Here is a 17,403-nt window from a genome sequence, read left to right as displayed (position 1 = left end):
TGTGGGAATGGCATTCCTGAAACACTAAATGAATTCTGAAAGTGTTTCTGATCTTTATCAATGAAAGTTCAGAAAACTTCATTCATTCATTCATTCATTCATTCATTCATTCATTCATTCATTCATTCATTCATTTGTATAGCCATCCATTTCAAACCAGTGACTCAGGGGAGCAAATAAAACAATAAAAAAACAATACATAAAAAAATGAAATACAAGCAACAGCCAAATGCTGTTACTTGGTACTATGATCTGTCAGTATCTGTGGCAATGGGAATTTGATAATAGCTTTGAAATTTAAATAATTTATTTTATTGTAAATATAGCTTTTTAATATGATTGCTTTCCAGTTACTCTGGTTATCTCAAGAATTAATGTTTGAGTAAGTTAAATATTTTTCAGTACAGCTTAATTAAACAAATAAGGATGTGGAATTATACATTCAGTGAAAAAACATGAAATGAACTATGTGATAGTTTCCCAGTTTGGTTTCCCTTGGTTTCATGTGTAATTGTAGTAAATATTGTACAATGAATACATTACAATTTTAATTTTCATCTTCAACAAAAATGAAAAACCAATAGACCTAATTTTTAGGGCAGTTTCTTAAGGTAAAATATTGTATTTGATTTGAGAATGTCAGGTAAAATACATAGCATTTAGTAGAACAATTAGACTTTCATATGAATTGTTGATATCTTAGATAATATGTTGCCCAGAGTTTTGAAATCTAGACAGCAAACATGAGTTGGATTTGTATTAATTAAATATAATTATGGTCAAGCAATATGAAACACTGAAATAGTGAGCAAATTAAACAGAAGTAATAAAACAGTTATGTAAAACCTTTGAAATTACAAGTTCAAAACAAAACAAAAACAAAAGCCCCTCCTCATAATTAAGACACTACCCCTTCTTATGGAAATCACTGCAGATAAAAACTTGACAACTATGCTATTGACGGCAGGATTGTGACCCTTTAGCAGGAAAAATTTCCTCTCCCTCATAACACATTTAATTTTTTGTTGAGAGAAAGTGAAAATATTCTTGCATGTACGTTACTGTGGGAGAGACAACAAAAAATATACAATTAGGGTCTCAGTTTTCTTCTGGCTTTTGTTGGTGAATGGGATTCTGTTATAACATCCATCTAATATTGTTGAAGGTAAAGTATTGAAATGAGCCAAAGTAAAGGCATTATTAGCGGTAACATGCTGGCAAATAAAGTAGAATGAGTAGCTTGCAGGTATAACGTTTTTTCAACTAAAAAACCCACCACAGGTAATTGGTTGTGGTATTCAGATCTGACTGTTGAGAATGACTTTGAGGAGTTCAATCTTAACTCTCTAGAACTAGGATCAATAGAGAAAAGAGAAAGAGATTTCAATACACAATTTGGCTAAGATTTTTGCTTCCATGTTGATGAAAAGTAGTGGCTTTCTCCTTGCAATCCTGCCATGCATACTATTGTTCAGTGTTTTCCTGATGGTGATCTCATGAACACTGACATTCGGCAATGCAAGACAGTCCTTTAGTTTATTAAGTTATTAACAAACTGAAGAATGACTTCCATATATAAACAATCTGCTTTCTTTGGAAATAGTTTTACAACATTTCCAGCCTGGTGAGCATTAACAACTGTTTTTCGGAGGTCCTCAGAAATGTCCTTTGTTTGAGCCATTTCTACATACCTGTGTTGTGATGATCAGATTTTGAATACCCAGAACACTGTTCCTTAGGCAGGACACTCCCCCCCCACACACACAAACACCTGATTATCATCCCATTGATTGAAAGACCTGACTTTAATTTTTCCTTCAAATGAACCTGATTATCCTAGAGGCGTATATACAATTATGTGGCTTTGGATCATTTCCTCAATAAAAATGAACAAGAATAATATTTTTGACTCATGTTTAATTGGATTCATTTTGTCCAGTTCTAAGACTTCTGTGGAGAAGAAGTCACATTTTATGTCATATTTATACAGAAATATTGAAAATCCAAAAAGATTCAAAACATTTAAGCACCACTGTATTAGGAAGAGAAAACAGTTGCCTATATGTATTTGTCCTTCATATCTGACTTGATAAGGTGCAGTCTTTATGAGAACACCAAAATAACTTGCCATATGAGAATTACATTTCTGCAGTAGCAGAAAACGTTAGCTGGAATGCTACATAAGAGACAGTGGTTATTTTACCACTGAATTTGGTAACAAAGCATTTATTAGTCATAATATCATGTAACATTTAAATAATACTGTATTTGTTTAAACTTGGACAAAATAAGCATTGGAGAAACGTCCTAGGTTAGGTTTATTGCAATTACTTTGAAAATTTGAATAATATATTTGGTATCACAAGTGGAATAGTTAAGACCTGGTTATACCAGCAGGTCTGGATACAGCAGGAGATGGGTGAACTCAAAGGTTGCTCCACTATTGCTCCACTGTCTATTACTTTTCTTCTTTAGTTCTGTTTTTATTAAGAACTATTAGATTATAGTTTTTAATATTCCTTAATAATTATTTTTAATTGCTTTAGGTTAACAATTGTTTTATATCTGTTTTATTGTACTATTATGCTGCTCAGTGTCACTTTCCATGAGAAAGTGGTGGCCATACACATTTGATAAACAAGCAAGGACAGAATGGTACCCTTTGCAGTTTGGTACACAGTAGTAGAAGTATGATTCATAAGAGTTAAATAAAAAGTAGCTTTTCAGATAGCTTTTCTTGAAGCTGAAAATACGAATTTCACTTGGTAAATTGGTTCTTGATAAATACTTTGATAATCCTGTACTTTCTGGCCTTGTTCATTACAAATTTAATTATATAAATAATGGAATGCGGTTGCTATTGGATGTCTTGCCTGTATAAATTTATTTTCTAGCAAAAAGAAGTGAATAGCTGTTAATATTTTCTCTCATATGGAGACATATTTTAAAACTACAAGACAATTGAAGCATGACCTGTGTTGACTGTGACAGCTCAGATTTTAATTAAATATTTCTTGATTACAGGTATTGCTTTTACAGACTTGCCGGTAAGATCATTGTATTAAAGTATAAAATATCTGTGCCCAAAGAGCATTTTCCTTGCTTGCATAATATGCATTTTTCAGTTACTTCTATTTTTTTAAAATCATAAGGGCAAAGTGCATTTTAAAAATATCAAAATTATTTAATAAGCATTTGTTTATAATAATAGCAGAAGATTCTAAGGAATTATGATTACCATTTGGAGTTATGTATTTCTAACTTTTGATGTTTTATCTGGAGGATTTGCAAATATAGAATTTTAAGTTTAGCAGTAGAGCACATCCTTTGCATATAGAAGGTCTCTGATTAGGTTTTTGGCATCTTCATACATATAAAAAGAAGTACTGACAAGAGGAAAATTTTGTGCTGAAATCTCTAGGCAACAATAGCTAGTTTTTATGCACAGTAATAAGATAAGAGTACTGCACTAGCTTAATACCAATTCTGGCCTTCCCCAATCTGAGTTCCCTCAAGATGGATGGACTTCTGCTTCCAGAATTCTTAGCACTAATACTGTTCATTATGCAAAATCCACATTTTTAGAGGACATCCAAGTTGAGAAATGGTGCTATAACATCTACATCATGTTATGAGAATGTATTGATTTTAGGTTTTTTGTTCTGGCAGATTTGTTACCTCCCACCCCACCACCCAAAAAAGCAGTATGTTATTTTAGAATGTTTTATTTTATCAACCTGTTCATTACAAAAAATATTTTTTGTTTTTATAATTTTTTATTCTTGGAGACACAGGCCTGCTTCAGACTTCTTGAAACCTATATGCTGCTTCATTCAGTTCATAAGATTATCAAGTCTCTATTGCCTATCCTGATTGGCAAGAACTCTGCAAGTTTCACTGAGTGAAATTTTTCCTCCTGAGGATTTCTTAAATAGCCTTGAAACTCAAACATTAACTACTTAATTTTTCTGTTGGTGGAGCATGCAGAAGTTATTAACTTAATTATATGGTTTTAATGCTAACTTCAAATTATTTGCATTTTGTACGATTAAATTTTATATTGTAATTATCTCTTGCAGCCAAATCTATATCCCACAGTTGGACTTCAAACACCCGGAGAAGTAGTAGATGCTAATTTTGGACAACATCCATTTGTATTTGACATTGAAGATTATATGCGTGAATGGAGAACCAAAACTCAGGCTCAGATTGACAGATTCCCTATAGGAGATCGGGAAGGAGAATGGCAGACGATGATCCAAAAGTATGATTTGAAGATTATAATGAGTGTCTGTTTAAATTCCTATTCAAATTTGGGAGATTTTAAAAGTGGTCTGTTTCGGTCCTGCAAATCTTGTTCTATATTTCTTGTACATTTGTGCAGTGAAATAAGACATGCAAATATGATTTTTATTCCTGAGAGGGTAATTTTATCTGATGTAGTTATCTCCATGTAAAACCATGCATTTAACTCTTTTGAATAAATGTTACTTATTTTTTGTATGTGGTAGGGCTGTACAGTACTTTGGATTTGAAGGGAAAAGGGTACTACGGAGTTTCTTAAATATTTTTAAGGGCTGTTGTGAGGACAGCCATGTGATCCTGGAAAAAGACATTGTTCTTTTAAAGAGTTTTAAACAGATGGTACATCTCACAAACACACACGTGTGCATATGCACATACTGCTTGCAAAGCACTTTTCCCATCTTCATATCTGAAGCATTGCACAACTCTCATTATCTGATTACTGTAACTTGGTGGTGGCTGCATTGATTTCTGATCCAAATTTGTTCTAGTCCATCTAATTTAAAAGGTCTATTTTATGAGAATATCTTGAATCATTTTTGTGCTTGGAAATGTTAGAATTATTGTATGTGCGCTAATTTCAAGTTTAAAAGTGATCTATAAATGCAAATGTAGTTGGCAAAATCGTTTTAATTTAAGGGCTGCTCTTTTAAGCTTTGCATGCTTCATATTGATATTTTCAACAGAGTATGCAGCATGTACCAGGAGAGCATAATTAGATATTCTTGAGTTAGGACTAATCACTAATTCCAACTGTACATGCCTTAATTCATACCATACCATGCAAATTAAGCAGAGTCCTGTTTGGCAATCCTTTCGTTATGGATTCTTCACAATCATATAAGGTATTCCATCTTATTGTGAATTGTTAGCACTGAAGTGGATTAAGATACTGTTCTAGTAATTTGATGGGAAGATGAGTAGAATTATTTTCTCTTAATTATTTTATGAACAGTGTATTTGCAGGTTTGATTCTGCTTGATTGAGGATGGAAAATTGTGTATATGTTTTCAGTGAAAGCTTAACGCACTGTAAGCCGCCCTGAGTCTGTGGAGAAGGGCGGCATATAAATCAAATTAAAAAAAAAAAAAAGCTAAATTAACACATGCCATTTACCTACTGTTGCTGCTTTTCATTCAAAGCCATTTGTAACTAATAGTATGTTTTTGAATCAAGAGTCATGTGGACACACTTGGATAAATTTGATGGATAGAGAATACTTTCCTCTTTAATATCCAAAACTACTTTGTCTAGGAAAAAGAATACTCTTTGCATGTACATTATTACGTGTGTTACACATCACTATGTTACTGCTTCTACCACATCTTTCACCATGCTGAACGATTTCTCCATTGTGTGTAATTCCATTTTGTAGTCTTTGTTATCTTTGGCACTCTTGAATGTTCTGTTTAAACTATTAGGTTCCAACTGGTAATGAACTGAATGTACATATGTATTTAAATATACATATGTATCCAATTTTAAATTGAGAAAAGTTAAATACATATAACTTGTAAATACATATCATTATATTCTTATTTATGTCATTATATTTTATATTTTCTTTTTAACAGTGTATATTAGAATAAATGTAGCATTTTATTCAAAGTAAATTTACGTAACCTACTGAAAAAAAGTTTGTATTGAAGTGAATCTTCAAAGAAAAGAAATACTTGTAAATAAATTGACTAATCAGCGGGATTAAATGGTAAAGCTGCCTCCATGCTATATTTTGTATTAACTTTCTTTTACAGGATGGTTTCATCTTATTTGGTACATCATGGATACTGTGCAACAGCAGAGGCATTTGCTAGATCTACTGACCAGACTGTACTAGAAGAATTAGCTTCCATTAAAAATAGACAAAGTAAGCTTGAATAGTGCTGTGATGTTAAGTCTAAAAGAATTTAAATATTCAGATATAGAAATGCTTCTTCTTAAGTGGCCTTTGGATTTCAGATATTATATTTAATTGATTACTGTTTTAAATATCTGAATAATAAATAGAAGCATGATTTTGTTTTGTCAGAAATTGATTATGCACAAAAAAATAGACAGGATTGTTACCTAATAAAAATAATGGTTATTTGCTTAATTTCATTTTTTCACATTTATATTACGTGTTTATAAAAGCAGCTGATTAAACAAACTGATAAAAAACCTAATATGTAGACATTTCTTTAGTACACTTCCAATGAAGTAATACTTACATGCTTTATTATTAGTTAATATCAATTTGCAGTTTAAAACAGTCTATATACATTGTCAAGACACTAACAGATATATAGCTTATAATTATGATCAAAGGTATATATTTTTGAAACACTGTATTAGAACTAAAGCAAATTAAAAATAAATCATTATCTGAATCCTTTTAGTTTAATTATTAACTTTAGATCCTAGTCATTTGATCGAAGTTAAATGTAATTCATCAACTTTAGTAAAACATGATTAGAAAGAGATTTGTAGGACCCAAGGAATATATCAATAGTGTCATAATAAAGAAAGACAGACTCTTACCAAGACTGGAGAGGAGAGATCCAGAAGTATTCAATTGTTGCTTAAACTGGTTCTGAAATATACATTTTTAAACTTGTACTTTTGTTTCTGCTAATAGGAATTCAGAAACTGGTCCTAGCAGGAAGAATGGGAGAGGCCATTGAAACAACACAGCAGTTGTATCCAAGTCTATTAGAAAGAAATCCTAACCTTTTATTTGCTTTGAAGTGAGTCTTTATGTAATGCAGATATTTGTAAATAAATAGTCTGGGGGAGTCTCTGTGTGTCCATTTTATGGTTTTCAAGCTCCTATCGCAGCAAATTACTGAGCATCTGGTAATTTATGTAGTTATGTTCACCGAATGAATAACAAAATAACAGCTCCAAACTTTGCCTTATTTTTTAATCTCAAAATTAAAAATTAGAATTAAAAATAAGATTAAAACAATTTAAAAACTAGGTTAAAATTTAAACAAAACATTTCTGATTATGTTGATTCTACAATAGATCATTAGATAAAGATAGAATCTCCTTACACCCAGTATTTGTGAAGTGTGTCAATAATCATTCATTTATTTGAGTCTTGATTTCTACATGTCTATTGCCATAGATAATGTCAGTGCTTGTTTTGCCTACAGAGTTGTGTCCTACCATTTCAAGGCTTTTTTGTTGTCAAAATGTTTTTTTTTAATCCTCAGAAGTGAAAGGATAAGCCTAGAATCTCCTTCTAATAGTTACTCCCCCAAGAAGCAAAACTGATTTGATTGAATGGAACATATTTCTGGATATGCATGTTGTCATTGCTTAAATAAAGGAAGATTTCTTCCTTTATTATTTCATTATTTTAATACACCAATTTAGACTTACCTAATTAAATAGATGCATAATTGGCTATCATTTGTATAACATAGCAGTAAGCCCCCATTCTACAAATTTTTAGTGCTAATACTACAAGCTTGGTTTTTAAAATTATTGTTTAATCTTCATAAATAACTTCTCTTCATGTTTTCCAGGGTACGTCAGTTTATAGAAATGGTCAATGGTACAGACAGCGAAGTACGGTGTCTAGGAGGTCACAGTCCAAAATCTCAAGATAGCTATCCTGTTAGTCCACGATCATTTAGTAGTCCTAGTATGAGCCCCAGCCATGGAATAAATATCCATAGTCTATCAACAGGCAAAGGAAGTAGCACGCACTGTTCTGGTGAGTTTGAAGAAGAAGACATCCTTATCTTCTTCAGAGTTTAGACTCATTTGTTACTTAGTATGTGGAATAGTTTGTGTTGTGCATCCTGGCCTGGAATGTCGAATAGGAGAAACTGACCCTTATTTCCCAGTATCTACTTCAGGGGTTACCAGCTATTTTATAATACTCTGTCCCCACTGCAGTTTGCACTTCTATGAATAGTTTCCATAATATGATCTATCTCTAGTTTAAACTAGAGGAGTTCTTGCTTTGTGTGATTTGTTTTCAATAATATTTGATTTAATAAAAATTAATTGATATTCTGAAAATTTGAGAAAAAAAATTAGAAATGGGGCAGGAGGAAAAAGAGAAAGAAGATATACTCAACAAAGCGCTATAGGTGTTACCATTGCCTTCATTGTGAGAATAAAGATCCCTCAGAAATTCATGTCATGACATGTGTACCTAGAAGAAGGGAAGTTTCCTCTGAACTCTTATACCATGTTTGTCCGCACAGACTGTTTATGATACTATGTTCTGGGAAAGAAATATACTTTCAGCAGGACTGGTTTTTAGGTATTTTGAGGCAAGAACCAGGATTTATTTTAAAATAACTTACTCTCTATATTACTTGATGCATAAGATATATTCTTATGAGATTATAGCATAGGTATGACCAGGTAGCTTATATTAGTTAATGCATACAAGCTACATGAGTTACGTATACTGTAATCATGTAAGAACACATTCTATTAATTAAAAACATTATTTAATTCCTTCGCCCTTTTTTTAGGTTTTGAAAATAGTTGCAGTAATGGAGTGATATCAAACAAAATTCATCAGTCATATTGTCACAGTAAACATCAATCTACCAGTTTAAATGTACCAGAACTCAACAATATAAATGTAACAAGATCGCAACAGATCAACAACTATTCCAGGTACATAAATGTAATTCTGTCTAGTTCTATTCTTTATTGTACTCTTTCCTTGTTCTCCTCACCCACACCCCAGTATTCCTGTATCACTCTGGTGAGATGGAAGTGGGCTGCTACTGAGAATTGGGTTGATAGTAGCTTGGTATCAATCCTCATGTGTGTATGTCAAGGACAACATATGACAATGTTAATAGGTTAAGTATCATGAAAAGAACTCCATCCCCATCATGCATGGGTAGACTGCCAATTTCCAGATTGCAAAGGAGTGCAGCAAGAAAGCCCATGGCTTCATTTGATCTCCCTAAAATTTAGAGCTAGGGCTATTTTGTATATTTTATCATTTTTTAGGATTTTTCTAGAATGCATTTAATACCATGTTGAATTGCAAGATTTTCCAGGGAAAGAAAAGAGCTGTCTTACCCTAACGTAGGCTCTATTGAAAGAGTCAAGAACTGCAGGATGCTGGGAGCTATAGCTCAGCAAAACCTGGAGGCAGTGGATTCCCCATCCATGGGCTACATCGTTTGCTCAAAACAGAATTTAACTATATTGTGGATATATAGTAAAATAATGGTGGTCTCCTGCTGCATCGAGGCTGTAGATTACAATGTGAATATTTATAAATAAGATCTAATTCTAAAAATTACCCATAACTTTCTTCACAGCAATGATGTAGACATGGAAACAGATCACTACTCTAATGGAGTTGCAGAGACATCATCTAATGGTTTCTTAAATGGTAGTTCTAAACATGATCATGAAATGGAAGAATGTGACACAGAAATGGGTCTGCAATGATTTTTTTTACCTATCTATCTTTGTAAAGATTGTTTTTTATTACTGTTATTTGAAATGATTTCCAAATGATAAGGATACTTAACTCTTGTGTCAGTTTATATATTTAACGTTATCATGAAAATATTTTATGCAAAGTATACCTCATACATACAGCATGGTATCCCCCAGATATTTTGTCCCCAGGTGTTTTGTCCATGTTCATACTGATGAGAATAGATCCAAAATACCTGGAGGTTACAGGCCATCTTTCCCTGAGTAGATATATACTAAGTATCTCAAATATTTGAATTAGAGCATTATTTTTTGTTGGCTACCTTACCTGTGTCAGTTCCATGGCTCAGCTAAGTGCAGAGTACTGATGGAATCAGACTATTAAAATGGGGATAAGCTCCATTTGTGTTGTGTTTGATTAGGCAAGTGCACAAAATGGAGTCTCGGATGTGCTTAGTAGTTTGATGCTACTTGGTATACTTCTTCACACCATCATTTGATTCTTTCGGGTTGAATAGCATGTCTTAGCATCAGCCACATAATTTTCTTGGCAAACAGCTGATGTGAAATGAAAAGACACAGACTGAATGAGGCTACAGTACCGCCTGTACAAATGTTCTAGAAAAAGAACGATTACAGTTCACAGAACAGGATGTGAGGTAGGGTTTTAGTAGTTTTGGTGACTGCCTAATTTCTTTGTATGCTTTGTCTTACTATTTGAGATACAGATTTGATACTTTGTAGAAATATCAGAAAATAATGCTGTGACTGATCAGTTGAATTTTCAGAGGTCAGAGTTGGGATATAGTAAAAAGCTGTGAATAGATACAAACATTAAGATACTCAGAGGCTATATTGTAGAGCAGGGGTGTCAAACTTACATCGTCACGGCAGCGTCACGTGACATATCGGGACTTTTTTCCCCTTCACTAAACCGGGCAGGAGCAGAGCCAGCACATGATGCATCCAGCCTACGGGCCACGAGTTTAACACCCCTGTTGTTGAGCAACATTTGCAACTTGCAAAAAGGTCATGTGCATTTTTTACACAAGGACTGAAATGGGCCTAATAAGAGGCTTAAAACAACAGTTTTGTTCGAAGGATTTTCCAAATTGCCTTGCTTCTCTTTATTTTATAAAGGGATAGAATAATATCATAAGCCTTTGTTGCTCAGGTTCAAGGAAGCTATTTTATTCCTTAACCTCTTCCCCTTTCTCCAAGCCACAAAAAAAAATCTCAGGCAGGTATATTCCAAAGAAGCAGAGGATCTTCAGATTGCCACAGGTTTTGGCTTTGGTCTCAGCTTCATAGAACTCTTTTTCAAAGTATTGGTTAGTGTTTGTATTCCTTGGTGATTTCAGAAAAGCAGTAAAACCTTTTTTTTTCCTGGGCATTTGCGTCCTTGAATTTTTTTCGATTGATGTGTCATACAAAATTTCCTGTGAAGGTAGTATAGCATAGTGGTGAAGGTGTTGGATTTAGACTAGGGAGACACAGTCTCTCTTGAATCCCCAACTGACATTCAAACTCTCTGAATGTTTTTAGACTAGTTCCCCAGACCAATTTACATTGTAAGAATACAGTTAGTGGGAAGTTCTCATATAACTCTTTAACTGTCTGAGATGGCTTGCTAGAGAGAGAGAAAAAAATAAGCAGTAATCATTATGTTATCATAATATACAGCAATTATATAAATACTGTATATGCTACATATATAAATACTGGTTTAAATTTGAACATGTCCCATACCTGCATTGCTTTCATCATTATCTAATTACTACCTTGTTATTCTTAAAGAGGTGGATTCCAGTCAGTTAAGACGCCAACTATGTGGTGGTAGCCAAGCAGCTATTGAAAGAATGATTCACTTTGGCAGAGAATTACAAGCTATGAGTGAACAACTAAGAAGGGAGTGTGGCAAAAACTCACAAAACAAGAAAATGCTCAAAGTAAGTCATGTCACCTTTATATAGAAATTGCTAATAATATGGTGGGTTTAGATTCTACTCCATTTATACAATGTAGAGGAAAATTGTAGTTTGCTTTCAGGTATTTCATTAGCTAGCTAGGTAACATCGTCAATGCAAGTAAGTATGTGGTTTGCTCCCTACTTATATATAGTAGCTTTTCCTGCCAGTTTTGATGGGGATGTGGCTTTCTTCTCAGTAGTTCCTAGATTAGGATACCATATTTGACTGGTGTTTATCCCTGTTTATCTGGTTGTTTGGCTGCTAAAGAAGAATGTATTCTGGTCTTTTTGTTTCCTCCTTAGCTTTTTTACTGTCTCTTTTGAATCCTAGACAAAACTAAAACGAGAAATGTTATGGATATCTGGAAGCTTGGTATTCAGACAAATTAGCCATCAGTAGACCTATAGAAATAAACCACATTTACATGCTATTCAAAAGACACAATAAAAACATTAGGAAGAAAACAAAAAGACCAGAACATATCCTCTCCAGCAGCCAACATCCAGATAAGGAAGGATTAATTAAGGGAAATAATCAAGCAAAAAACAATACAATAATCAAGGAACTACCAAGGAGAAAATCATCATCATCTCCTTTTAACAACCACATAATCCTTGGCGGGGAGGAGTCTGGGCAATTGAATGGAGCTAGCAGAGTGTTTACTGGCCGGATGCCCTTCCTGTCGCCAATGCAGAGTTATGTTCAGCAGATATATTCTCACTGTGCCCAAAGAGATAAATATTTACCTCTACCTAGAATCAAACTCTCAGCCTCCTGATTGTGAGGCAAGCGCTCCACCTCTAGGCCACTGCACCACTCCTTCCAAGGAGAAAACCATACCCCCACTAAAACTGGCAAGGCAAGCTATAAACAGGTAGCAAACCCCACGCTTACTCAAACTGATGATTCTACCTTCTTGGGTAATGAAATGTCTGCAATCAAACAACTAAGCTCAGAGCGCCAAAGACTCCCCAGTTCAACTCTGAACTACATAAATTCTCTTCTCTTGTACTGAAAATATAGATAGCATGAAATTGTGCTGACTTTTCCTTTTGCATAAGTGATTGGAAGATTGAATTGTATTGAGGGGAATGCAGTAGAATTTGTCCTATTAGAATCGGTTGTAGGAAATTAAATTAAAAAATTGCCTTCTTTTTTAGGCAGTTCTCCTTTACTCTTAACTAGCCCATTTTCAGTCTTTATTGAGGTTTAATACTAGAAACTATTATTTTATTATTATACAAAAGTGATACCTGTTGAGGATATTAAAGGGAGGAGGTACAAATACTTCAAATGTACATTTTGAGAAATGTTATGATGCCTCCAATGAGAGATTTAAAATTGATCTGAGTAAGGTAAAAACTAATACTGAAAATAGCTTTAGTTTATTTCAGTAGGAAGAACAATGTAAATGTCATAATGACACAATTCATATTGCTGAGCACATTGTAAGCCGCCCTGAGTCTCCGGAGAAGGGCGGCATATAAATCAAATTAAAAAAAAAAAAAAATCATAGACTTAGAAGAGCTCATTTAAGTCATGAAGTCTATTCTCCTGCTTTATGTAGTAGTCTTTAAGTTGAAGCATCTAGAATAAATGGCTATCCAGCCACTAATTTCTAAGATCTGTTTCCTCAACAGGATGCATTCAGTTTACTTGCATATTCTGATCCATGGAATAGTCCAGTTGGAAATCAGCTGGATCCCATTCAGAGAGAGCCTGTATGTTCAGTTCTCAACAGCGCAATACTAGGTAAGCCTGTTAAGTTTCCTTCTTTATACAAATTTGTTAAGGTACATTAAACACAGAGGAAACAGATTACTTGATTATTGAAGGAATTCTGGAATTTCTGTTACTTTTTTAGAGGTATGACTATAAAGAAATAATTCTTGTACTGTAAGCCACTAAATGTTAGTATTCCATTGGGTCTGCCATTTATTATCAAACTCATAATGTGTAATACAAATGAGCAGTTCTATCCAGAGGCTTGTTAGCAGCCAGAATAGGAGGAGAGCCATTTCACTCCCCCCACCCCATATACTCCCCTACTCTCCCCCACTCTTATTTCTTTTTCACTCCTCTGGACATAGGGAAATATGAAATGTAATGGCCTTTCAGCTTAGAAACGAAGGATTGCTCGATTACACCTAAAATAATTAGTAGCATTCCATAAGCAGTCTTGACTTTCAGGTATTGTGTCACCCAGGCTGAGCACATTTACATTACTAGTTGAGAGGATACAAATGGGCCTTCTCTTTCACCACCATCAGAACTTTCTATCAAGAGTTTATTAATATTCAGTAAATATTGGAGGCATTAACATTTTATGATTTGACATGGTCTGCATAGTGAATTAAACTACTTAGTATGGAATTAACATTCCATTCCAGTAATTTTGAAAATAAGTTATTTGAGTTGGATAGAGATATTAGTGGAAATAATTTTTTGAGAAGTAAAACAAGTTAAAATAGTGCATTGTTGAATTTTTTCAGAGACACACAATCTACCAAAGCAACCTCCTCTTGCTCTCGCAATGGGACAGGCTTCACAGTGTCTAGGTCTGATGGCCCGATCAGGAATTGGATCCTGTGCGTTTGCCACAGTGGAAGATTATCTACACTAGCTATGCATCTGAAGGTGTCCATGGTGTATAATGTGGCATATATTCAACATGAAAGTAGACCAACTCTGCCAATTGGGAGTTTGGATTTTTTTTAATTATGTACTAAGGACAGGTCTGTTGCTTTACATTGCTTCCTAGTTTACAGCATGATGCAAATGATTTTCTAAACTACTGTTAGGAGATATTTTCCATCTTTAACCAGAGTTAAATATCATCAGTAACATCAGATTGAAAAACCTTTGAATTGTTACAAACAAACCAAAAAGTTCTGCCTTCTTCTTGGAGGGCAGGGCAAAATAGATAATGTTGTGGATGTGTTAGTACGTGGGTGATGTAAACTTCAAGCAGAATAATTTGCCAACTTTCACCCTCATTACATAGATCAATCAATGTAATTTGCAAACTGCGTATGTACCTGACAGTTTGGCTGTATAGTATTGATGGGAAGAAATATTTTTAATGTGTACTGTAAAACTTGAAATACTCAGGAGCTGAGTGAATATGTTTGTTGCTACTTACAATCTCAACCTGTTTCCTAGTGGTTTTTGTTTTAACATGGTCGTTTCAGCTCTGTTTCCTGTTTAACTGCAAACAACTTATGTTGTAGACTCACCTGTTTAACTGTTGTATTATAACAGTATTACATGTCAACACAGTGTGGTTATGGCCTATTTATATAAAAACCAAATATTTAGTCAATTTCAGTCTTAATTTAATCTTTGTACACCCTGCATTTTAAAAAGTGCTTAAATGAGTACTCTATTGCAATAAAATGTAGTGATACCATAATTAATCAGCCATTAAATACTTATAAATGGTAGGATTGCTACCTTATTTTTCTGCTTGTGTTGTATTTGGGATTCAAGTAGATAAAATTTAAATATTTAAATTTAAATATTTAAATACTCTGGTTTCTCCTCAGATCATATAAATTTTTCACCTTTAAAATATTATTGCTACATCAAGCGACATATCCTGGACCAAAATCATGTTATGATCTAAGGCTGATGCATCTAAATTAACTGCCCTGAATTATTATGGTTAACTTTTGCTTTTTATAAGCATATATAGCTGATATAAAAACAAGTGTCAACAAATGCAGGCAATGGATACCCAAAATATGATTTTCATAGGTCAGGCCCAATACTTATCCTATACTTTATGCAGCTAACATTTGTTTAACATTTGACATTAAAAGGTAGCAAGATTGGATGTTACACAAAATCTGATCTTATCCTGTAATGGGAAAGAATCCAAATGCATGCATTTGCTTCATTTTTTTTTGTCTGAAGGGAATGAAAATAGCAGCGTTAATAGTTTCTGCAGATATTAAGCTAGGAAAGCTTGATGCTTTCACCAGAATAGATCCTGCAATAATCTACCTGTGCCTCTTAATGCAGTGGCAAGGAAACATTCCTGAATTATTGAGTAAATAACTTATATTGGGCAAAAACAGTCCAACTTTATAAACAACTGTTGATGCTTTTGTTTGATAAAGACTTTTGGTGTCACTGTTCCATGCTCTTAACCATTTGCTTTTCTGACCTGACAGGTTTGTTGGCATGGCTCATGGGCAACATTAACTCCTGCTGAAAATTATGGCTTAAGGCCCCACTTGAGCAAGATTGGGTTACCTATATTATGCTCTGTTTTGTAAAGAAGGCATACCACTAGCAGTAATTTTAACAACATACTATCTCAGGTCTATTCATAGAATGAAAAGGAGTGTTAAGTCTCGTATGTCTCCAAGCAAATTAAAAAAAAAATCTAATGAAAAGTGCAATATAAGTAGCAGAGTGGAACAATCCCAAGGCTGCGATAGGCAGAATTTGCAAGGTGAAGATTTAGTTAGCCATCATTGTCAGTATTGAATAGCCCATTTTGTTACTCAGTCTACCCCTTAGTTATAGCTACAGATGTAAAGCTACAATGTTTTCAGTTTCTGCAAAGTCAATCTACCAAGTCTCCAAATTCGAAGGGATTATGTGGTGACCCTTGAATACAATAACCACTAGAGTTAAAATATATTAGCTTCCCAAGTATGTATATTTGGTCTTTGAAAAGTAGGATAGGAAGAGTATTGATGCTTTTGAACTTTGATTCTTGGAGAAAACTCTTGAGAATACTGTGGACAGCCAAAAAACAAGCAAACAAACAAATCAACTCAGACTTCTCACTTGAGGCGCCAATTGACCAGGCTCCAGTGATCCTATTTTGGGCATAAGATAGCTCTCTGGAGAAGACTCTAATATGGGGAAGGTGGAAGAAAAAGGATGGATCCAGACACAGTGCAGTGAATACACCACTACTAAGAGATCTGAAGCATCAGATTAGAGACAGATAAAATTTATGTGGTTGTTAAGAGTCAGCAACGATTCGACATATAATCAAGTGTGTCTCTTAATTCCCTTGGAGGAATAGGGAGAACAACAGAATTTGAGTAAAAAACCAAATTAATATAATTCAGTGACGTCAAGGAATAATGCTGAGATCTTAGGGGAGCCACCTTCCATTATCTAATTCCAACCAGGATTCTGATCGAGATACATAGATCTGAACTACAAGAATTATGGGATTACCCCATCAAGAGACAAAGGACAGAAAAAAAAGGCTTGCCCAACTACTTAACATCTTAGGAATAGAGGTCTTCTTAGATATACTGGATACCTGTTCCTGAATAGCTCCATTTTTACAGTTAGTTCTGATCAGTATAAAATTCATTTAGATGAAGATCCGCTTTCAAGTTTAACTTTTTTTATTGGAAAGGAGCCAAACATGAAATTTCTAGACAACCTGATTTCTTCTTTGGACCTGCTTTGCTACTGGTGCTGACTCCTAAAGAAATTCAGCAGTGGATTATAACTATACCGTTGTCTGCCGTAAGTATTCTCTGCTGGCTTCTTGCACTGGACCATTTGGCTATGCCTCTTATCCTAGTAAGTGAGCTAGGGATAGGCAGTTAATGAATTAGGTATTCCTGCTGATGCACATCTTGCTTGTGGTTCCCATAGGCAGCTAGGCAACAGGTAGGGGAACAAGCTACTTGTTGGAATGTTTACTAATTCCATGGGAATAATTTTCAGACAAACAAGA

General features: G+C 34.1%; 1 protein-coding gene across 1 annotated transcript in view; it reads left to right on the top strand.

Annotated features, from left to right (window-relative positions):
- RANBP9 (RAN binding protein 9) overlaps nucleotides 1–15,130 on the top strand; it is a 40,772-nt gene extending 25,642 nt beyond the window's left edge. Inside the window, exons 5-14 of the mRNA XM_070940675.1 lie at nucleotides 3,025–3,047; nucleotides 4,080–4,264; nucleotides 6,060–6,172; nucleotides 6,923–7,031; nucleotides 7,818–8,008; nucleotides 8,784–8,931; nucleotides 9,594–9,715; nucleotides 11,515–11,666; nucleotides 13,328–13,439; nucleotides 14,180–15,130. Of these exons, the coding sequence (XP_070796776.1) occupies nucleotides 3,025–3,047; nucleotides 4,080–4,264; nucleotides 6,060–6,172; nucleotides 6,923–7,031; nucleotides 7,818–8,008; nucleotides 8,784–8,931; nucleotides 9,594–9,715; nucleotides 11,515–11,666; nucleotides 13,328–13,439; nucleotides 14,180–14,310 (1,286 nt within the window). The 3' untranslated portion in view covers nucleotides 14,311–15,130. The remainder of the gene's footprint in view (nucleotides 1–3,024; nucleotides 3,048–4,079; nucleotides 4,265–6,059; nucleotides 6,173–6,922; nucleotides 7,032–7,817; nucleotides 8,009–8,783; nucleotides 8,932–9,593; nucleotides 9,716–11,514; nucleotides 11,667–13,327; nucleotides 13,440–14,179) is intronic.
- The last annotated feature ends 2,273 nt before the right edge of the window (nucleotides 15,131–17,403 follow it).

This window comes from Pituophis catenifer, unplaced genomic scaffold, assembly GCF_029215685.1.
Source record: "Pituophis catenifer annectens isolate HBS135680 unplaced genomic scaffold, rPitCat1.0.hap2 SCAF_3, whole genome shotgun sequence".
Taxonomy (NCBI): Eukaryota; Metazoa; Chordata; class Lepidosauria; order Squamata; family Colubridae; genus Pituophis; species Pituophis catenifer.
This window is presented reverse-complemented; position numbering and strand designations above follow the sequence as displayed.